This window comes from Opisthorchis viverrini (assembly GCF_000715545.1).
Source record: "Opisthorchis viverrini unplaced genomic scaffold opera_v5_14, whole genome shotgun sequence".
Taxonomy (NCBI): domain Eukaryota; kingdom Metazoa; phylum Platyhelminthes; class Trematoda; order Opisthorchiida; family Opisthorchiidae; genus Opisthorchis; species Opisthorchis viverrini.
Window position 1 is genome coordinate 378214 of NW_008751670.1, and position 24722 is coordinate 402935.

General features: G+C 43.0%; 1 protein-coding gene across 1 annotated transcript in view; it reads left to right on the forward strand.

Annotated features, from left to right (window-relative positions):
• The window catches only part of T265_01289 (hypothetical protein), a gene marked incomplete at both ends in the record, with an annotated part of 60402 nt that overhangs the window by 32026 nt on the left and 3654 nt on the right, over window positions 1–24722 (forward strand). Inside the window, one exon of the mRNA XM_009165295.1 lies at window positions 9203–9296. Within this exon, the coding sequence (XP_009163559.1) occupies window positions 9203–9296 (94 nt within the window). The remainder of the gene's footprint in view (window positions 1–9202; window positions 9297–24722) is intronic.

A 24722-nucleotide genomic window follows, 5' to 3' on the forward strand; every position in this document is an offset into this window, starting at 1 on the left:
GCAGGCTTAGGAGTATTTCTGGGTAGAGTGTCTTCCGTGATATTCATCACAAACCAATAGGAAGCACGGCATTCGAGTGCGTGTTACTTAATGTTTCCCGTCTTTTAAACTGATTAGCTGATTTTTAAAAAATGTCTGATTGTGAGGTGCATATTGTTTTTATCAGCTTATATCCGCCAAACTGGTGTAAAATAACGTTGGGAACAAAGCCTCACGGCCAGATTGAAGTCACTTGAACGAATCCATTTGGCGCTATCGAAGTACGAAGCTAAAGCTCAACTAATTGGTCAAAACCGCAATGCGTTTCAGGGAGTTGAGTGAGTTTAGTCACCGAGGCTCGTTGATTCTTAGTGAAACCGCTGGTGACAACACAGCGAGTAAGCTGAAGGAACCTGTCCGATATCTTGACCACCTGGGGTAACCATTATCATGGAACAAAAGACAGACGAGGTTTCAACGTCATAAGCAAAACGTTACCCAGCTATGAACGCACTGATTCTTTAGCGATTCCTTTGGGAAGTAATAACAAAGTGATTTTTGGGACCTGGCTGTCCCACATGCCATCTGCCGTGCTTACCGATCCTTGAATAGTGAACTGGACTGGATCAGATGGAAACTAATTCAACACAACTGTCAACTCACAAAGGTTTCAGACCAATAACAGCCGATATAGCACAGTACGTCAAAACCACATGCTGAAAACTTGCGTGGTTGAGATTGACGCTTGTTGTATCGTCCATTACTGTGACATTTGAAATTCCCCACGTTTCTTCTGTCCCTGTTTGTAACTCCCGCTCCACTTTTGTGTTTAGTGCGTGTATATGAAGTGGCGTTTGTTTGTCCCTGCCACTTCAATAATTTGACCTTGAGGTCATCCAGCAATTTTGTGGCCGACCTTATGCACAACCTTATGAGTGACTCACGTGGGAGCCTGTTTGATCATTTGGTTCGTATTTTTGTAGATCAAGTGGACCATTTGTTGTGGACGAGTATCTACTGTCGAGGTTTGTGTATCTTGTGAATTGATGTCTTAAGTTAGTAGTACCGTGTAGTAACCCATCTCCGACTGTTTTTGTTTCCCCGGAGGTTCCGATATTACGCGTCACTCAAAGATATCGTTCGGCTGTTACACTGGTGTTTCGTTGATTGACCAACATTCGGTGCCGGCGTTCACTTATGGTTACCAAAAAGTCACCGAGTGTCTGAACACTTTTTCCATTCCTACAGGTCTACATCGTTATCAATAATCTCGAAGTCACCCCTCTTCTGTTCTCATAAAACTGACTGTGACAACAATAACTATGCACAGATATATATTAGTTTCACTCATTGCTGATTGTTTCGGATGTCAACCTAAACGATGCAGAAAACGTGGCCGCTTATTCGCGAATTCAGCTTGTTATCCAGGTGACTAACAGTGGTTGACCGTGGGAACAGATTTGTACGAGCATCAAGACGCTTCCAGAAACAACTTCTCACTTAAAGGCATCAGCACATAGATGTGACAGCTGATTGGCCAGAAGAATCGGAAGTAATGCAAAATAATTGTCAGTCGTATCACATTCACAAACAAATTAGGAAGTGTACAGTATACGTAAGAAAGGTTTGATTAGGAGAGTTTCTATTTATTTATCCTTATTTCTGCAACATAACTATATATCATAAGGATAATGGTCACCAGCCACTCTGGTACTAGCAAAACAATATAAGACTGAGTGTTCTATACCTAGTTTATTCATTTGGATCGCATTTCGTAGTTACACTAAACAAAAACTCGGTCACGTGATGGCCACTTAAGCTTCCTTTTTCACGCAGCTGTGACATTCCCTTCGAACTTAGAGCATAAACCATTGAAGGCCTTTGAGCACTTGATTGCTTTGAGAGTTTCCTTGGATCTACCCAAATATGGGAGCATGGTCGGCAGCCGAATGTCCTGTGTCTTATCCGTAGTCGGAATTACACTCTCTCTGGGTGTAAGTTAATCCTGCTAACGAGGACTAACCGCCTCTGCCTGAATGGCATAGTAGACAGTTACAGATCAGTAGTCCTCTGGTCCAGTTCCTCCGAAAGTTTAAGAGGGTTCGTCAAGCAAACTGCTGATGATTCTAAACAAAGAAGGTGCAGTGCTTCTCATTTTGTCGTCGGTGGTACAGAAAATTCTCAAGTGCCCAATAAAACCTCCAACAAAACCTCAAACCATCGGTCAAGCTAAACAAATAGATGATGATTCCTCTTTATTCAAGCCTGGAAAAATACGCTGAGTAATATATGCACGAATAGCTGTTAAGCACTACTTTGTGGAGCAGGTTTTGGACGAATGACTGCCGCTGACGGGTGCGCCTACTGAATCAAACCACTCGATAAGTCGTTCAATGGATTTCGTTGTAACATACATATAGCATACATAGAATAATATAAATATACAATCATCCATCTGAAAGCCATTTCGATTCCTCACTACCTTGCCATCCGGAGGGTTCCGAACTTAAACTTATATATATATATATATATATATATATTCTAGGCTCAATGTGACATCTCAATTTAGCTAATAACACAAAAGCTAACAAACCTAAGGGGAGTAGTTGTCCTCCAACTACATGTGTGAACCACACACCGGTACTTTGACTCATGAGCATGATTTATAGTCCTCTTATTAGTTAAACGTAATACAATGACAGGAAGTCAGCAAAAACACCATGCTAGCATGTTGGTGAACACGGGTACGGAACAAGATGTAGTCCCATACTAAGGAGTGAGAATTACATGAGCAACAACCAACTTCTGGCACTCCATCTGAAACACCTATGTGGACCTGTTCACTGTTGCTTTTCAGGTGGACACGTAACAGGTAGTCACTGTCTGGACAGTGAAATGCTCATGGATCCAAAAAGCAAAATAACTTATTCGGACCCTATACAGACGTGATGCACTACTCAGAAGGTTGCTGAAAACTCCTCGACAGCCCATGACCGGTTTCGCCCTTTTTGGGGCTCATCAGGTAGGCGCAGTCTCCGAGTTTCCATCAACCTTATGTTCTATTTGAACCCGAATTGGACTGCTTTTGAGAAATACACTCATTTGCAAATCAATTTGGAGTAACAGTTGTTCTCTCCTGGTAGAAAAAGCACATTCTCTAGGCTTACAGGGGCTGTCTCAGCATATGAATTACAAATTTAGTCTACACACGTGTTTTGTGTCCCTAAAACTAATTTTATGAAGCGAAAATGACGCTGCTCTAATCCTAGCAAGGATCGGCCGTCATTCTGTTTAAATATATGGCCTTACCAAAGTAATGGACGAATAAAAAAATTGTCGAATGAAAACTATAAATCACAAATCAACTTACCAGTTTGACGAAATTCAATAGCTGCTTTCACTTTGTAAATAATTGGTTAAATTCACTTTATGCTGTTCAGCTCACGTTTGTAATTGAGTTTGCAGCTTGGTCGCTTCACGCGTTGTCCTTATATATAGCTGGTCACCCTCGCACATTTCTTAGGGGATTAACCATGCTCAGTGCGATGTGGAGCTTCTTCCCCCATCCTATGCACCATAACACTGGAGAGAACGAAGCTGGTTATTAGGCGTCCCCCCCCCCAAATGAGTATGGATGAAAATGGACAGCGCATATCGGCTCGGCTCCCGCATGTCTGTCATCTAGTCACACTCCACGTGGCGTTTCTGTTCCTTTATAGACCACAAACAAGCACGCATGCCCTTAGAATAAGCGTGATTAAGATGCCCACATGTGACCACGCGTGGATTATGGTAGCATTGTGTGGGTAGGCCATGCCCGCAGAGCTGATCTGGGACCGAAATTATGGATGAAACAGCAAGATGCTGGTTCTCAGCTCAACACAAACACTGATGGGACGTGAGTACTGGCAGTCTGACTCAATGGAGGACTCACTATCAAACCATCAGCTAATTTCGATATACGTTTTTTCCACACAAACCACTGGTGCCTGCTCCTTTATTCAATCAACGACAACTCAGACGCATTTTTTTGTTTTCCGGCACGCGTAGTCTCCTCATTATCGACGTGGGAATGGGTACCTGTATTATACGATATTGTGTTAGACAGCCCTGATATTTGATGGAGATGTTGTTCGGGTAGCTTCCGTTCACCAGTGAATTATGGCAAGTGCTGCGGACTGGTGTTTAAAGTCGATCCTCCGGTCGTATTCGCAATAAGAAAACAGTAACTCTTTTCATAAAAGAAACTACTCACAAGATTGCTGAAGACTCTTCGACAGCCCACGACTGGTTTTATCCTTCTCCGGGCTCATCAGTTAAGCGCAGTCCCCGAGTCTCCTTCAACCTTATGTTCGACTTGAATCCAAATTGGACTGTTTTCGAAAGATAACTCATTTGCAAATCAATTTGGTTTTCACGATAGACTCAATTGAATCACTCGTTTATGATTTCCTCCAGCTGAATGTGCTGCTCACAGGCCGCCTGATGATTCAGTTGGCACGATATTCGACAGCATATTTTCATAAAGGCGACCTGCGTGCGGCACATTCAGTTGTAGAATATCATAAACGAGAGATTCAGTTGGTATCTCGTGAAAACCAAATTGATTTGCAAATGAGCGTATTTCTTGAAAAAAGTAACTCCTTCACGAACTATCCTTCTTTGCAGGCCGATTTGTTCTCATAGGGAGTCTTAACTGAATCCCGGCTGAAACCTTTGTTTATAGCATTCTCCCGTAGAAACCTAATTGTTCTGCAACTGAGTGTTTCATGAATTTCGTAAAATTTGGATAAAACACACAAGATTGGCTGAAACTCGGGGAATGCATTTAACTGGAGAACCAGGAAAAAAAAAGACGAAACAGATCGTGGGTCGTCGGAAAGTTTTTAGAAACCTTACGAGTAAACAATACAGTCGCCGTCTGATGATCCAACCTCTGAGTACCTCATCGATGCTACGGCGCATCATAAACAGACTTATTCTTCTCACGGAAACTTTATCCGGGTAAAAAATGCAAAGATACTGGCTGTCTATGCCCTCAAAACTGACATATGACCATATTTGTGCTTAACAAAGGCTATTCCTCTGCAAGGCCTAACCCCAGGAGTTACATGTGGTAGAAAAGTCACTTCTATAGAGGAAAATGTTGGTAGCTCAGGCAGTGTAGACGGTCATTGGTTAATTCGCTGAGAAATTTGCAATCTGCTTGCAAACGTTTCATCACCAATCGAGGTGACATTATCAGTGCGTCGTTTGAGAGCGTACTTGTGCGTAGCGAACAAACCAACGACCAAAGTCACTTCTAGTCTATAGCTTTACCAATATAAGTCGCCAGAGCAGAGCCAACTGTTGCACTGCTCATCATTCATAAATTGCGCAAATAAGTAATCAGTAGTTTAGTAGAAGCCAGTGATATAGTCAAAATTGACAGTCACTCACATGTTGCTGCTATATCTAGACAAATGCGCAATAGCATTCTTAAAATGTATCTAATCTTCATGGAGCTTTGTCCTATAGACGTAGAATGATTCCGTCATCAAAAAGGGATCACTGGGTGACCTTCTCAAGAAGAAAAAATCCCACGAGTAACATGGTGCTTGTGTTTAACAAATCATGCCCTGGGGAATCAGTCAACAGCGTATCACGTGACGAGAGCCTCGTTGTTGAAAGGTTTTATTACTATTCATTCTACGTTCAAATCCATCACACCGTGGCTCAGCCACTATGACTGACTGGCACAGTATTCCAAGCTACCCACCGCTGATCGGTCACAACAAGGATGAAACAACTAATCTCCTTGGCTTCCCAGAATAGTTCGACTGTAATCATAAAATAAAATCTCGATATGGAATGTGATCCTGAACAACCATGCAATGACCAAATGAAAATGCTGAGTTCCTTTTTTGCCCAACATAATGTGATTCAGTTTTGCATCACTCTCGTCCTCCTGTCCTGGCGCAATTATTCATTTGAATCTGCACCAAAGGGGGAGGGAAGCACTAGACTCGAGTTTCGCTCTTGTTAGAGCTCATCTGCAGTGCATATCCAACGGCCGTGCCGGGGTTTGGACTCCGGAAACGACTGTTCAAAACGAGAGTGATGTGAAACTGAACAACAAACCTCCCGCAAAACCCCCCACATGCATCAACATAATGTGAATCGTTTGAGCGGCCCTCGTTCCTCTATGACATTGCAAACCTGGTTAGTTCGTGGTTAACAGAGACATCTGACTGGATTCAGCTCTTGCTGATGTTACTCCGTAGTACCTAAGTTTTCGTACTAAGTTACGAAAAGGAGGTCAGGTTGCATCCTAGGAAAGCACGTTCACGACTACTTCCTCAGCAAATCTTGAACTCATCTGAATTCTTCTGTATGAATAGACTAACTTAACGACACTTGCTTGAAGTTTGTTCACATGATGTCAGCCACACACCCAAGCTTGCTCAACAATGACTTGGCCGATGTCCATTAAGCGGAATATACATTTTCAAACATCTTTTATTGGAAAAGTGATGAACCAGGCTTCCACTAAATAATGATACAGTGTAAGATCAACTTGTGGACTTTTGAAAACAGTATGTCATATTTTATACTAGGACTTCGTCGATATTCGCAAAGCACTACTCAAACCGACTTTACCTTCATATTTATATCAACCTTTGTCTTTCAAAGAAGGTGAAGTTGAGCCGGGATGGTACCCTTAAGGACTCTACTGACAGATTTCTGGCAGGAAGCTAACTATTATATTACCACGTGACACAAGGCATTACCGGGACTCAAATAATTCACTGATTATGGTTGTTTATAAAATTCCACCAGTAAACGTCATCCATTTTTTGTTTTGAAAGTTTATGTCAACTCTTTTCAGTGAATCTCTGCTATATCAGTAGAAATGACATCGCATTCTTGAGGAATGTAGCAAGGACAAACTAGGTCTCTGGGTTGGTTTTTCTGTGTACATTGATAGGTTTCATTCTATTCTTTGAATCTTTTAGGAAGCCTGGATCACCACAACTTTTCTGTTTTCATCTATCCCTCTTCTGATCCAGTTTGACAGGTTACGCCGAGACAATCGATGGGACAGCGACCTAAGTACTTTTGAGACTTCGCGTTTTTACTGAAAGGCAACTGTAACACTGGGACAAGTTGGAATGGCTTTTGAAAGAATTCGTTCAACATATCTTCAAAATACCACTAAGTGTTACAGTCCAACAGAGGTCATAGGAATGGTTTTGGACGACGTATTCTGATGAGTAAACTTCGTGGAAGTAATGGATTTGACCCATTCTTGAATCAAGTATAGATACTCCAAAAGTTTGTACACATGAATGGAACAACTTCTGCTCCTTATCCCAGGACTAGCGTTTTGGGACCTTTCTACGTATTGACCCGAAGTGAGCTTTAGTCACACAGCGTGTGCGCTACACTTCGCGCTACATTTCCCCATAGGATCCGCTGGATCCGCAGGTCAACGATTTGCTGAACGTATTCAATCTGATAATTTCATGCTGTACAGAAATTGGACTGAGAGACCAAGAGAGCAATTATTGCGAACTAATAAGCCGGAGACTTTGAAATGGATGGCCGGGCTGCAAGGTAAACATGTAGCGGAAAATAGCATATTTGATGCTCTTACGCCCCCTAGAATTCTTGCGCCGTCAGAAAGTGGACAGTGTTTCTTAGTCCCGAGAGCATTCTATCTGTAGGGTTTAGAATTCCATTGCATTCATTTGACTCATCTCAAAAGATCCCATTCTGTGCTAGGTGTAATGCACTTTCAGTTTTACGGTCTCAAACCGCTATCACCATGGCATGTCCTCTGACTACCCACCTACGAATTGACTAGCAGCAGTTGAGAACAAACCTAGTGGATGACTCCAGCTACCATGATCCTGACAACTACCTTGTCGGCTTCCACTGCGACGTTAGGTAGAAAGTATTCACTTTGGAAGGACAATGCGACTCCATTGACGGGCTTAAACTTTTGGAGCTTCTAAACGGCGATTAAGACTAGAACAGAATTTCGTGAATTGTGTTCCCATTGCCTTGAAGTTTTTGCGAGATTCGACACACCATGTGTTGAGATTCCGAAACATGTTTTAAAGGACAATACGCACTAACTGAGTTGAGTACTATTGTAGTTTGACCCTATCCTCTAACGGGAAAAGTGTTTAACAGGCACTTAACATCTTCGCACTTTCACAGATTCATAGCAGAGACTTCTGGACACCCATCTAGGCTTTTTTGCCTCTTCCCAAGTCCCAAGGGTCATTTAGAGTTACTGTGAATTCTAGCAGATGGGTGGGACAACTTGTTGATGCACCCCCAGTGTGACGGGAGGCATGTAATGAAAATCGATGCTCAGTGTTTTATACTAACTGTAAAGAGGGTTTAGAGTACTCCAGAAAACTAATCGCTAGACTGGCTTTTAGCAGTGACCTACGATCAGAGTGGAGTTTTTTGGCTTTCTCAGATCAGAACTGTCTTGAACCCAAGGACAGAGCAGCATGTTTATGGTGCTTCTCTTTGTTCGACGACAGAACGACTTATTCGACTAACACAGACAAATAAATTAATCGATAACGAAAAGATGCGTCATAGCCTCGGATCCATACGACTGCCACTAGATGAGTTGCTTTTAAAGCATGTGTACAGGTGTACCAAATTAAGAGTGGAAAGAACTACATAAAAGTTCCCTCACGGAAAATTGTCACGGTGGATACTGAAGAACCAAAAGTACAATAACAGAGCAACAGTGACAGCGGCATGTAACACATTTCCGTTATCACAAGCAACTAGGTAATTTAGTGGTAATGTACGCGAAAGCTCCGATCGTGCTCTCTCTCTCTCTCAACTTTCCCAAGCAGTACTAGTAGTTCCAATGGTCTATTTTTGGATGACTATATCATAAGTAGGCTCTTTTTGTTGGCCGGAAGTTTCCTGAATGGCCTCTGCAAACACTGATGCAAATAGCTTCACCGATGGATGGACTTTCAATATGGAAGCCATTTAAGGCCTGCCTCGGATGCTTTACATTCTCCACCCCCAAAACTTGGGAGTTTATCCGTTGGAAATTTTACCTACTCAAATATTCTTCTTGATTTCCGACACAATCAAAAGCCTACGCCCAACATTTGTTCGACAGATTTTCAAAGACTATTTGCATACCCTAAAAATAGTATCCTGGATCTCAGTCTTTCTTTGAGTGTTTTTCTTTTATTAGGAATCTGTTCAATTTGCGCAGCGAAGCGAATGTCCCTTGCATTGTCGAGCGCTTCATATCGGAGTTTTCGGAAAAAAAATTAAAAAAAATCATTGTTAGTCTGTGGTATAGCAATGGGTAAATTTTGGTTTGAAAGTGAAACAGGAGGCTTTGGTTCCAGGGCTAGGGATAGGGGCCCAAATCCAAGATTCAGCCATCAGAGGGGTCAGGGTCTATGTCTCCTTATATCTGAGAGATCAGTGGAACGCGCGAGGTCTAACATCCCTCAAGGATAGGTAACAAACCTTAAATGTGTGATCGGTACGGATCAGCAGTCCTTCAGAACGTTGCGGGAGCGTTCTCGTGGTTAGCTTTGGACGCTCATCGGTGTATAAGGTACAATAGGCAGGATTACAGCCCTTCAAGTCTGCATGACATATACCGAAAGTTCATGTTAACCTGCAGTTATTCTTACTTCGAAAATAGCTCTCTTTTGTTACTCAGCGTTTTTGATTGCACTTGAGTTTGGGGTCAGTTAGAAGTTTGGCAACCACTTATTTATAAGTGCACCAAAAACATTTTGCTTCGCCGTACTTTGATTAGTCATCGAGGCCTTAGTACAATCGGATTCTTACGAATCAAGTCTTTCTGAAGTAAAATACAAGGAACCTCCGTTTGACTGGCCTGATCTGCGGGACTTGGGGGTCAGCAAACAATATTAAATATTTTATGAGACACATGGTTCACCATTTCTTGTATACACTGAATTGGTTTCCACGTGGTCGGTCAGGTGGCCTGTTGAGGAATCCTGCTGCTTATGAGTACCTGGGTGGCCAGGTGATCGATTTTTTTTAATCAGCAAGGAGGTTGTCGTAGGTCATGAAACTTGTCTTGAATGTTGTTTACTAAGCGAAGACTTGCGTGCTCAAGTCACGTACCGTTCGAAACATAGTATGATCAGTGTTCCAGTGTGACTTTTGAGGTTGAAGCAAGCATATTAAGCGCAATAACGCTCACAGAGTTTTCTGACAAATAAATGGGCTAATCTCATAGTTGGTTCTAGAAGTCAAACTGAAAACAGTTCGGGGAAGGAGGGTGCAGCTGAAGTGTTCCTGTAACTAGAAGACTCGGTGTCTGAAGCTGCCTCAATTCACTTTGACTAAAGTCGGATTAAGACAGTCTACTTTGAAAGTGATTAGATCTATCTGACGAGTGGAACAACAGCTTATGAACTGACCGGTAAACTACAGAGAGGAACATGTGAACAAATTGTGCCATCTGTCCACCAAGCTTATCGACTACCATCACTTATAACATAAGAGTGACTAGAAGTTTGGAGAGATATTAAGTGACATTCGGGCATTAGAGAGGTCTGACATGAAACAGCCATCCGTGGATGCGTGCTGTTTGGTTTAAAAGTGATTGATGGGTAAACACACACACGTCCGCGCTGGCTTAAGGATGGAGTGTCTAGTTCTGTCCCCAGATCCGGGTACCAGTGCTCACCCACATAAGCATCCACGTGAATGCTTAAGAATCTTAACCTTTGTTCCAGGTCATCGGAATATAGGGGTCCTGTGAGCACGGGTGAATAATGTTCCATAGGCATTAAAGGCAGCCTAGCAACCAACCCCGACGGGTTACAGAAGACAGGATGCAATTCCATGTTAAACCGGATCCGGGCTAACTTGCGGGCACCTTCAGGATGCTCCGGTACTACTCCCATTCACTTCGGTGGGCTCAGGCTTTGAATAGGGGAACGTAGGATGATTTGCTAATTAAGCTCTTAGTTCCCAAAAAATGCAATGCTTTTTGTGGGACACCATAAATCATTTTATCTTGAACAATGCGATACGTAAATGGGAAAATGGGATACTTTTATCATACCATTTTATTGATGGGACTGTAGTTGTGTAGATACTAAAAAGTGATTGATTTAATGTCGAAAGTGTTGATTGGTCAGTCAGTTACTGACTTCTGATTTGTTCTGACCAGTACAGGCAATCTACACCATCCATTTGATTACCATTATTATTATTACTAATATTACTATTATAATTATTGAAATTCGTTTGTCTGGCCTTCAAACGTCATCGTAAAACACTGTCACCACGGTTTGCTGGTGAAAAAAGAACATATATGGACAGGGTCAAGGTTGCGAATTCACAGTTACTTGTTATTGCATTCAAATTCTGATAAATATGATCACGAGTTGTGAAATATCAGAGTTTCCAGGTAGGAACTTAGTTCCCATCTTCCCTAAACTGGAAAACAAGGAAAAAGCCTGACAAACGCCCGCCAATCGCCGGTGAACAGTTAATTCAGCACTTCATATTGTGAAAATTAACGATGGATCACACATCGCACAGTCCTAGTTCACTGAAGAAAGAAGACAGCTCAGCCCACACCTTTTGCCAAAGAGAGGGACACAGTGCTAGTTTCTATTTTTACCTGAAAAGTTCTGCAGGAGCAGCTTAATTTAATCTTCATTCTTCCTTTTATTGCGCTTAGGATAGGGTCTGCTGGTTACCTTTCCAACAGGTAAAGTTCCATTGTTCACTGGCACATAAGTGATTGAGGCACAAGGGTAGATGAGAACAGATTAACCAGCAGAGGATGGCTCAGCTTACCCAAACTAGAATGGGATAATGGGTAAATAGATGACGTTGAGACGATTAGCCAACTATAGGGCGACGATCCTGCTTTGTTAGATTTATCTGGAACAATTGGAATTTTCCCGTCTATCCGATTTTGACATTTAGAGTGGGAGAATGGAAGAAATGGCCTCTTGAAATGGCTAAGTGCCTGGGCAATAAACTTCACTTATCGACGATTCGAAGCCTAACTTTGATTTCATCCTGCAAGTGAAGCTGGACTGGACTGAAAAGCGAATGACCACTGTAAACCTGTTGGATCCCGTTTCGAAGCCTAACTTTGATTTCATCCTGCAGGTGAAGCTGGACTGGACTGAAAAGCAAATGACCACTGTAAACCTGTTGGGCATCATTACGTAGCATTACGTAAGATGTGAGCAGCTTGGAAAACCTAGACATAACCCCTATACTTCAAAGTCAAGCTGGATGATCATTAGTCCGGATAACGCGCTTTCACAAGACACACTGTCATCCATGTTCCAGTCGGAAGGTTCACGTCACATGATCTGCTGTCAACTTGTGTAACAGCTTGGATGACACCTTCTCAGAGGATAGGTAAAAGTGTGTTCCAAGACATTCTAGCCCCCTGTTCGGTAGACTGTCAGTTTGAATCTCCCCAGAGGGTAGTGAGATACTCATTACCGACGATTCCCAATAACTTATTAATTTCACTAGGATGATGAAACCAAGCATTGGACTTGTAAACATCCAGTCACTTTTGGGACTACCTCTTTTAGTAGCGAAACAAATCAGGCGTTTCGATAACAATCAATCATTTCATAAACTGCTGTCTTGAAGGAAGGTTAGCCAAAAAAAGTCTAACGATTTGGAATATTTACGCTGCAGCACGTCGTTGTTGCATAGCAACACTGGTTGGCCCAATCAGGCATACCTCCATACCGGGTAGCGTTTGGTGCAACGTATGAGAAAACTGTGGTACGGAAGCCATAAGGTTGGGGAACGAGACGAAACGAAGCATGCTGGTCCTTCATTAGACGGCTTCGTAGCCACTCAGTTACAAGTTGTCACGCGAACGCGCTTGTTTAAATCATTTCTATGATCAGTATTCTAACCGGTGCTCAGTATTCGCACAACGGAATTGATTTTTTGAAAGATTTGACGTGTCCCTGATGGACCAAAAGAGACAGGCGATTGAGCTCAAAGTACGAGTTCAAACTTTTGAGCCCCATCTAGGCATCCCGGGGTCTCAACGATGTCAGGAACGTATTCCACCAGACTTTTTCCGCCAGGGATATGATTGCTTCAGTAGACAATGAAATTCGGTGAGCTGCAAATATCTGAACGTAGATTGGAATGGTTTTGGGTTGAGCATTTATGCAACAAAATGCAGCATTTTGGCGCAAAAAGTTTTATTTCACTCACAAAATTGTTTCAACAAAGAGCATTGTGCGGTTAATGGGCCCCAACCTAGATAGCTGAAACACATGGCCAATGACTGACCGCTGATCAACTGGCAGTTGATCTGTTCGTGGGCTTGATAACTGGATTCCGAACGCTTCGTCATCGGTATGCACCGCGCACGATCACGCAGTGCACACCAACTGGCTGTCCTCCCACATAGGCATGAGAAGTACGAAAGTGAAAAGGGCAGACGACATTGTAGATTCGTACAATGATCCGTATGTATTACACCGCGTAATTCCGTCAACGTACCCTCCAAATTTCAGGAACAAAAGTACTGACGTTCAGCCAATAGGCCTCGAAGTCGTCAGAGTTGCATCAACAAAACGAACAGCTACTTCTGTCTACACACCTCTGGTTTTTATTTTGCATTGGCTTTGTAAAGTAGGATGTCCATGTTCGTACAGCGCTTTGTCTTCAGCAAGTGATGGATGACCGACGAAGTGGACTGCGGTCGGTCGAGTAACCTCTGACTGGAGTTGGAAGGGGACAGATTTGATCGGGACAAGTGCTTTTTCACTCTGGGCGATGCGCGTTCAGACACGCGTTCTGCCCACGTATGTGAACGGAAATGGAAGCACTTTTACTGGCGAAATGAAAGTGCGCTCTTAGGTGTACACATGGATTGACTTCGTAGCCTAGTAGATACGTTTTACTACAGATGTGAGAAGACAATTAAGTAACTCGCTGCTATCTTCTCCCCTAAGTATCGGGCTCAGAAACACAACATATTTTGGAACTGCGAAAATAGCGTCCATTTTAGGGCAATCAGTAATGTTTTCAAGACTCTTAGCTTATAAGCCATCATTTTATCACAGCTTTAATACCGACTGTAATATGAAAAACCTGTCCCCTGTAATTTTTGAATCTCCTGCAGAATAGTCATTACCCTCATCAATGGAGTTATACACACTCAAAGATCTAGAATGTGCATACTTCTACAGTAGCATACTACTTAAATATTCTGGTTCTTCCACTCCAAAGGTACTCATACTCATAGACAGAATGGCGATTAAGTTGCTAGTTTTTGGTACATATTGGTCTGGTGAATAACCGCTGGGAGTCTGTAATGTGATAATCTATTTGATTTGGTACCTACTATTCGTCATAATTTGCCTCAAACCGGTCGTTTGTTTCAGGACTACAGCTGCTTCCTACTCTTGAATTTTATGGTGCAATGACGCTGATCAACAGATGAAAATGTATCCTTCCACCTATTTGAGTAGCTGCTGCAACCATTTCGGCTGCAGCGTCCGGTTCTTCTTAGACCTTGGCAAAAATGTGCTGGCAACCATTAACAGAAATATTTCAGTTTGGTTTTCAGTCTGTTCTTGGTTTTGATGGAAACTGTGGACAACTGAATAGCTGGTAACACCCTGACCACAAATAAACGAAGTTGTGGAGCGCAGTGCAAATGCAGAAGTCCACGTGTTTGTCTGTGTGTTCGTTTGTTTGTTTGTTTGTTTGTTTGTTTGTGTGTGTGTGTGTGTGTGTGTGTGTGTGTGTGTGTGTGTGTGTGTGTGTGTGTGTGTGTGTGTGTGTGTGTGTGTGTGTGTGTGTGTGTGTGTGTGTGTGTGTGTGTGTGAAATATACTTGTAAGCGAAATGATGGGTACAAAGTTTTCGTATTTCGAAGGTTTGCCTTGATGTGAGTTATGTTCAGGCCGACATTCCTTATATCATAGTGGAACATTTATGAAGACGGGTTTCAAAAGAAGACATCATTAGAACGGTTTTCTTGAGGTATATTGGGATTTGGAAGTTGATAATCGTGCAAGAAAAAAACACGCACACAGTCTGCATGAAGTGACTGTCCCAACGGGCCTACCAGATTTTGAGTAACTTTGCGTTGTCATGCTCCGCTATTGCTATATGTGGAACGATTGTCAGATACAGTGACTAGGAGTGCGTTCCCATCTTACGAGGTTGGAGAACCGAAAGAACCTGTCCCTGCGCTCTACAATAGTCGCCTAGCCTGTTGGAATACACCAGATGATAATTATTTCCTGCTACTCACAATAAACCAGTAGCGAAACTTCTTCCCCAAATTTGTTTGACAAACGCCGACCGATCATATTTAGGTGATTTTAGCAAGCCTGTGTAAAAATCAAAAGCACAGGATAAAAGGATTTGCAATAAACCTCAATCAAATGGGTGTGGGGGGTTTCATCTAATCGTTCCAAAGTTACTGAGTACTATTTTGGCTCACTGTAATGGTACTGTGTGCATCTTCCTCACCAAGAAGATACACATTCAAGAAACAGACTGGCGGAGATTCGTGCTTTCAGATTGGACAAGATCAGATGCCTCAGTGATTCAACCACTGATAACTGATTAAATTAACCGAAGAAACAGTGTGGACTCAATAAAGCTTATGAGCTTTGTTTTGACGAGGCGCTGCATCGAACAGACATTTCAGAACATATCGGCGTACTGCTTCAGCATCCCGTTTCAGTACGTTTTTTTCGGAAAGGAAGTATTGAAGCGTCTGGAGCACTCTTAGAGCATTGTTTTTGGTGTTTAATGAAGTTTGGCGTGCTTTACCTTGAAGTGATATGTATATTCTGATTAATGGTGAGCACATTGATGGATTTAGTGATTGTAGTCCGTCCCCAAATTTTAATCGATGCCTCAGAACACCATAACAGTATAATACCAGCTACAAAAAGTGACTGCAAGAAAATCCTGACTTACAACAGTAGAGACTTCAGCAAGTATGACAACAGGCCAACTTGCCAAATCCGGTGGGAGTTCTTGCTTACAGCTGTATTGTTCACGTAATGCGAGGAGCTGAGGCTCCTCGGTCAAATGGCTACAAGTAAGGGACAGTGAATGCCACAGGGTAGCGGGCGGACCGATTTGAGGACTACACCGAAAGTCACACACTTTCTGGTCCAAATAGCATGTTTTCGTGAAAAGCACTCATTTTTCCTATGAGTTATATGTCATTCCTGTTTTAAAGTATTCTCAAAACAAATTCTTCGAGTTGAAAGCGAACCTCACGAGCTTACTCTGAAATTCACTAACTGATACTGATTTTCGAGAAATAAAATCATTTGTGAATCAGTTTGATTTTCGCGAGAGGCTCAACTGAATCTCTCGTTTATGATAGTCTACAACTGAATGTAATGCACACAGGCCGCCTCATGATTCATTTGGCACGATATTCGAGATATTGCAGTAAATTTTCATTTTTCATGATGGAGACTACTAGGTCGGTCAAAGAATTTTGAGCAACCTTGTGAGTAGTTTCGTTTATGTAAATAACTGGTACTGAGATCATGCGGCTGTCACATACAAATCGGTATGTGCGGGACCCTTCCAAATAAGGGCCTCTGCAAAGAAGAAGCCGCGTTGACCCTCACACAAGTGCTTTATACCGAAAATGCCTCGTATTTATGTTTGCATGTATATATGTGTATCATTTCTTATATCACCCATCCAACAGCGCACTGGAGATGTCTCCTGGAATGGCGACGAAACGTTTGCAAATCAGTTGTCAATCTCGGCGAACAAATCAACAGCCACCGGCTCAATTACCAATTCCTTATTTCATACGATTGGTCGATCCAGTTCGTGCACATCTTCATGATATTTAAAAATCGGAAAAACGATGGATCCCCTTCCCACAAATAGTTCGACAAATGAAAATAACCTCTTATGTTTGGTTTTGTAGACAATGCACAAAAAGGTGACAAATTCATTAAAAATTACATTACCATGTGAGTTCATACAAACGACTCAGAGATGCTATTCCCAAAATATCCTAATTTCTTTATTATATGATCGTTAACTTCAAATGTAGGCAAAACGCACACCGAACAGATGTCTGGACACCTAAAACGGAAGAGGCCGGACACACTGGCGTCCATCAAATAGCTCAATGGAGAAAACTTTGAGTGACACTGATAAAGGACGACTGGTTGCCACCCACCTGATGCACGCATGACAATGTTTAATCATAGTGATCCGCAAAGCTTTCAATTGAACCGTCTAGACAGAAGCAATGTATGGTTAAAACAGAGGCCGATTACGGAGGAAGCATTCTCTCGAAAGGAACTAGCAGGAATCTTATTTAAGGCTTTTTAGTTGGTGAATTGACATGTGGGCAGCTGGGAGAAGCTGATAAAATGGGCATGTTCACAACCGATTAGCAACAAAACCCCAGTGAGTGTGACTCAAGTTGTGTGGTTGGATTACTGTTACAAAGAACCGTTTTGGTGGAAATTGCCTTCGTTTTATCCTCTGGTTAGCAAACAGGTTATTAAACAAACTCCATTCTACGGGGGTTGGCCATGAGAGTGTACATGAATGTATTGCGTACGCCGTATGTGAACCGGCTTAGGGATATGTACGGGAATTATCGGTCTTCTCAGAAGGAGTAGGCTATCTGTGAGGTGTCACTGAGATGCAGAGAGAGCAGGTGAGTGGGGCATCTGTAGGAGTCACGCTCACCATCCTCTGATATACCGCGATTGACACCTAAGATCCGTAATGAGACAGTCAGTAGAGGAGTAGGTCAACAAAAATTTCAGAGCTGATTATATCCATTTGTTATCTATTATGAAAATAGTAATACAGCATATACATTACAAACACGGCGCATTCTGAACAGGAAGTGCAGTGTCTTCAATAAGTATCCTCTGACCAGATGAGATTGGTGATATCGATTCTAGAGAAGAAAGTGGGAAAAATAATAGAGGGAAACATAGGTTTCTTACGCTTCGCGGCTATTTCGGACCACATGATTCATACAGTTACTAGTGCTGTGGTAAATTATGAGCGGAATTCGATGACTATAAGCAAACTCTAACTAAATTACAGGCACTGGTTTATGGGAAAAGAAGTAACTTTATTTCTTGACGGTTGCGGGGAGAAAGTTATACAGCCATTCGGGAAGGGTCACCGTAAAAGTTCTACTAAACTGTCACACCATAGTTATTCCACACTTAATTGCTTCTGAGCGAGTTTGTCGACTTTCACAGATCGAACCTTATGTTCTTGCGCGACATATGACACAAAACTACGTCAAACAAGGGTGCAACAGAGACTCCGCACTCACACCAAAAACTCCTTTAGCTGTAGTACCCTTTCGGTGCCTAACCGCCATGCCACCAGAAGGAAGCACGAGGGCTGGGATACTGCAAGCTGCCTAAGCCTAGACAAGGAAAGTCGAGAGCCAGGGGTCGGGTTCGAACCAAGGGCTTTCCGGTCAGTAAATTAGCGCTCTAACCACTAAACCATCTCGCCCCAGAAGTTAGCCGTTCCGAAAGGGACTAACGTCACACACCCCATTTGAACAGTTCTTCTTCCTTCCCCTAACGCAACTATGCTGATGAGTACACGCCAGGACTGGATTCTTGGTTCGCTATTATTAGAGCCCATCAGTAATGTACAACATTGACCGTGCCGAGGATTGAACCCAAAACATCTTTCATGTGGGACGAGTGTGTTACAAGTCTTCCACCAACACCTCCTGAACACACCTGATTCGAACTGGCAAATGTGTTCACACTTGGGCTTTGTGACTGCTTGGTTTGCCCAAAGATTCGAACGGCAACCCACTAGCTGTCTTGGTCCTGTTAGTCCGTTGATCATACTCAATTGGCTAAGTTCACTGGTGGTTGATCACGTGGCCGTTGATATGTTAACTGAGATCGGCAGACGTTGCAGACGTTTTGTCACCAATCGGGGTGACATGACTGGTTGGGTAGTTCCACATGCCGGTAAGGTCCTTGGTATATCCGAAAGGATGACTACGTCGCCTGGCACGGAACTAAAATAATGCTTGAAAACGGTTGTGACGTCTTATTGAAGAAACACTCCAGGAGAGGAACTGCATCCTAAGCGATGGTCTTTTTTTGGAGAAACGTTTTTGCTCAAAAATTTCCTATTACTGAAAGAACGGAGTGAGTATGCCTACAAATTGTAATGGCTATAAAGCCTGATGCATAGGTTAGACCGTAGCACCTTTGCTTCGAGAATGAAGGAAGTTTGTCCACATAAATTACCGGCAAACACAACAGACGTGAAAAAAAGAATAAAACAAGCATGAACCTTTGCAACGCACACCCTGAAAAGTCAGAACTTTGTAGAATTTTTTCGACCAGCCTTATTCAAACAGCTCTCTCGTCCACATAGTGGATATTATCGAACGCGAGCTCTACCAAGCGCAACTTCCAGGTGCAAATGGACCAATCGAATGGAATGGAACTGTCCGTTATTTGACAGCAGCGTATATTACACTTTGAACCCCCCCCCTACTTTTCACCTATGGTATGCGACTGTCAGTATCGGTGACTCACACACTCTACCAGCTTATCTCCAGTTTGATTCCAATGCACATAGCTCTGATCGACTCACTGTCACTCACCTAGGACAGTTCACCTTTAATGACCCGATTTTGTGGAGGCGTAGTTTTTTTCTCTGCTCCATTGTAGTTCAAAGCTTGTACGCTGCAAATAGGGGTTGATAAACCCTTGTCAATAAACAAGAGGCTCGATGAGAGACCATCGGTCACCTGTTTTGATTATCGACGCTGATTCGNGATTTGTGATTTGTAATCTTGTTCGTGCACAGCTGGTTCGAAAGCTCAACTACCCCAGTTGGATTGTAAGATGCGGTAGTGTTTAATTTCGTGGGAAGGCTATCAGGCCGTCTGCATTGCTCATGTGTGCACTGACTTTTTATCGGTCAATTTCTCCAACCACCGGTCTTGCGCCCATCCAGACAGCTTGTAAATCATTCAAGATTTGTAACTGTACAAGTATAACTGTCTGTAATACATACCTGATCAAATGTCTTCCTGTGAATGCGTCGCTTTCCTCATTCCTTTTTATATGGTATGACTTTGAAAGTGAGTTTTCATCGGTTCCACGCATGGACTTCAGTCACGAGACATGCAAATCATCCATAAAAATGAGCTGAAAACAAGGTAGAACGAACAGACGATTTGTAGTCAACTAGAATCACGTGACTGAAACCAATAAAGTCAGACTTTTTCAATGGCCTTTGTGTTCGCACTGCTAGCTGGTGAACCCTGATGAGTAACGCTCTGCTCATAGACGACATTTCCGAAATTTGTTTACACATAAGCGCCAAGACAAATATTTTGGTTATTTGTGAGGCTCGCTTCCGGGGGATAGATCGCGATTTTGCTTTCAGTCCTCTGGAGTCACCAGTACTATAGTCCTGAGTTCTAAGGGCGTGTAAACGTGTACTTCCAGTCATGAACGTGGTAACTGCCGTTGTTTTGGACTAATGGAAGTGGTTGCAGGATGACCAATGGTCGACGAAGGAGGGTGAATAAGTAGGACGAGCAACGCTTCCATTTTTTCAGAGCTATACTCCGACGGTTATAGGTAAGCGCGGCTGTGCAGCCGGATAGACTGGTTTCAGGAGTGAATTCGATTCCTTCTTGACATATCCCAGAGGATCATCCCCATACTGCAGAAAAAAGATTATCTAATCCCTTTTTGGGCCAAACTAGTCATTTGGGGTGAACATGCGGATCGCTCGTGAGTAGTCAATCTCTCGGCAGCGGGCGGGTCTTTGCGAGACTTCGTTTTATATCTGCTGATTCGCTAATCTGTGGTATCTGCTGCTGACCCGCTCCAGTGCCTAGTTGACGAAAAAAGACTCACAGAACGGGACACAACAGCTATATTCCGAACAAGCGAGTACGAGAGCGTGAGTGCGTGTGAGTGCGAATGTACAACGGTCCCAAGCTATTTAATGGAGGGACACTGTCTGAATTTGGTCCACTGCTGACACACGTCTGGCTTTGGTACGAGGCTGTGACGTGCTGCATATTGCGGGGGCGTTGTCTGACCTTGATCAACACTGACTCGCGCTGTCTGGGTTTGATATAAGGCTGTGACGCGCTGCATGTTGAGGGGTGTTTTTTTGTTGGTCACTACCCTATCGGAGCTGAGAGTCTCGGTAGATTTCGGGCATTTAGTGGTTGTTTTCAGGAGGCTGACCTTCCTGATACTTCGTAATCTATAAAAACGACACCGAAGTGTTTTCAATTAGGTCAATTTTGGAATTAGCATCCAAACTGTGAACTTGTCGCAAAGACAACCAGTGTGTGATGGTGTGCTTAGGCAGCCCTCTAAAATCGTCTGTCTAATTCCTCCAGGCTCATCTGATAAGTCATAAGACGGATATAAACGACAGGGAGAGGGAGGTGTTTTCAAGTTTTGATAGCATCTTTTACAAAATTCGTGAAAATGTGACCAGCATAAAGTGGCACTTCATCTCACTTTTATCCTTGTTTGCAATGAACGGAAAAGCTTCTGTCCGCTCTTCAGGTGACATATCTTCATAACATCAGTGACCACTCCAGAGAGGGATAAGAAAGCTGTAAATAAAAAGGAACTTTTTCTGCAGTCATGGTTGGTCGTGATCTTTCTCTCGGATCTGAAGACGTTGTGAGTTTTGAGCAATTAGCCGAAGAAACAGACCGTTTGGTGAGACCTATTGGGCCATCTATAGAAGAGGGCTGTTTAACGCGTGACAGAGAGGAAGAAATAATGAAAACGAATGAATGACCCCTTCACCTACGTATATTTGTACTGCCCTGATTAACGAGAAACTGGATCATATGAAAATCGGTTGCAGAGCACTTCCTTCAACAAGAGGGTATGAACAGCCGTTTTCCAAAAATGTCAACCGTACCAAATCATGGCAGGATAAATCGTTCCTGAACAGAAAGTGATCTCTTATTTCCCATCTAGTTTGTTATCAAGACTAGCTTTTTTTAAATTGAACAAGTAGCAACAATAAGTAAATAAACAAATAAATGATGAAAAGAATCTGGCCCAATCAATGTACCTAGCCGGCTAAAGGTGGGTCACGAATATCTCACCTGCATGTCGTTTCAACAATAAGCCGACCCAGTCAGTCGACTGGACGGCGCATCAGGAAGGGACTACAATAGAGACACTACAATAGTTCAACAGAACTGTACCATCAGACTCTAATTCACTCGTGAATCTGTAAGCGCTGGCAGCAGACGATGGTTGATTCTGCAGAAAAGTGCAGAACCAACTACCGCAGAGTTACGTACCATGCACCATCTGCTCTGCAACCGTCGTAAGGCACAATTCGATAGTCTTTGGTGCTAACAGTAGAATAATCCATTGGAATACTGCAACAGAATAATCAAGAAAGGCATCAGTGACCCTAACGAGATTTAGAACAAAGGTCAACATTTGGCGCCTGTTTGACTCAGCTCTTCAGTAGCGACTTTGGGCACCATTTCTATTTGCACTCGGGTTACAGCTTATTAAGCGGAATACTCACTGATGGAATCACGTCTGTGAGCTGAACTATTTTAGGCTATCCATGACCGAGTCTAATAGACAGACACGTAGTGACGCATTTCGCTGTTGCCAGGCTATCAGTGCTGCACGCAACTAGGAAAAAAATCCCACAGGAAATGCGTACACTGGTAGATGAGATCTCTGAGCCGTCATCGGAAGTTTAAAATATCTGAAGTCGGTATATAGGGCCAGGCTTAAAGGTATGTGAGCCAGTGTTTTCATAGGAAAAAAACAGGAGAAAACAGCGTTGAAATGATGCTCCAACTGGAGGACGGACATGAGTCATGCTAGCCGCGTAACTATGACATCCGTTGCCATGACATTCATACTGGGTACTCTAATGGGGTGCAAAAACATCACAGTCGGACGGATAAAAGAGCCTTGTTTTCACCGACCGTCCAGATGTTGTTGGTTTGATCGATTTCTGACCTCTGGGTATCGATGTTCTGTAAGAATTTACTGGGGCCCGATTCAGACATTGCTCGAACCCAAAATGACAAATTATTTGAGATTAAACAAGAGAAACGTTGAACCTGACTGAATCTTTGCCAGGTGATCAGGAAGTACTTGTGTTTTAAGATTCATATTTGAGTGTGTTTGCCTGTTTGTGTACATTAAAAGAGCCGTCTCAATTCTTGAATATTAAACCTACAAGGGTGTCAACAGCAGTCCTCTCTAACCACAAATGTACAGGTCACGCCAGATTACATATGCCATTAGCTAGTTCCAGCTGTGTACCTCTTGTACGTCGTGTGGTCCAGCACGCCACTCTACACGTGCGTTTTGTGTCCTAGCTTTTTATCTGTCTCCGCACGATTTGATTGCTATGGATCACCAGTTGAGCACGCGAAAGATTTTACTAGTGTCCCCTTCTCTTCACCTTTCGGTCTTGTTGATTGGGCTTGCACCGCGTACAGGTCGTTCGGTTGATCGCACATGCAGCTCAGCGCAAGCTCCATGTGGCATTACTTATCGCTGGAAACAAATACCAGTCCAGCGTGTATTCGTATGACATCTATTGAATCAATGAATCTATTTAACTCCGTCTAAATTTATCCGTTGTACTGGAATAGCACCTGAAATGTCCCTCACGCTCTACTCTACAAGACAGAGAAAGGTTCGGATACGGAAAATTTAATATGAAACTAGTTGGGGGAACATGCTGTGGGCTCCTCGGATTAGCGTCGGTAATCAAAGCAGGTGGTCTCTCATCGAGTCTCTTGTTTATCGACAAGGGTTTATCAACCCTTATTTACAGCGTACAAGCTTTGAACTACGATGGAGCAGAGAAAAAAACTACGCCTCCACAAAATCGGGTCATTAAAGATGAACTGTCCTAGGTGAGTGACAGTGAGTCGATCAGAGCTATGTGCATTGGAATCAAACTGGAGATAAGCTGGTAGAGTGTGTGAGTCACCGATACTGACAGTCGCATACCATAGGTGAAAAGTAGGGGGGGGGTTCAAAGTGTAATATACGCTGTCAAATAACGGGCAGTTCCATTCCATTCGATTTGTCCATTTGCACCTGGAAGTTGCGCTAGGTAGAGCTCGCGTTCGATAATATCCACTATGTGGACGAGAGAGCTGTTTGAATAAGGCTGGTCGAAAAAATTCTACAAAGTTCTGACTTTTCAGGGTGTGCGTTGCAAAGGTTCATGCTTGTTTTATTCTTTTTTTCACATCTGTTGTGTTTGCCGGTAATTTATGTGGACAAACTTCCTTCATTCTCGAAGCAAAGGTGCTACGGTCTAACCTATGCATCAGGCTTTATAGCCATTACAATTTGTAGGCATACTCACTCCGTTCTTTCAGTAATAGGAAATTTTTGAGTAAAAACGTTTCTCCAAAAAAAGACCATCGCTTAGGATGCAGTTCCTCTCCTGGAGTGTTTCTTCAATAAGACGTCACAACCGTTTTCAAGCATTATTTTAGTTCCGTGCCAGGCGACGTAGTCATCCTTTCGGATATACCAAGGACCTTACCGGCATGTGGAATTACCCAACCAGTCATGTCACCCCGATTGGTGACAAAACGCCTGCAACGTCTGCCGATCTCAGTTGACATGTCAACGGCCACGTGATCAATCACCAGTGAACTTAGCCAATTGAGTATGATCAACGGACTAACAGGACCAAGAC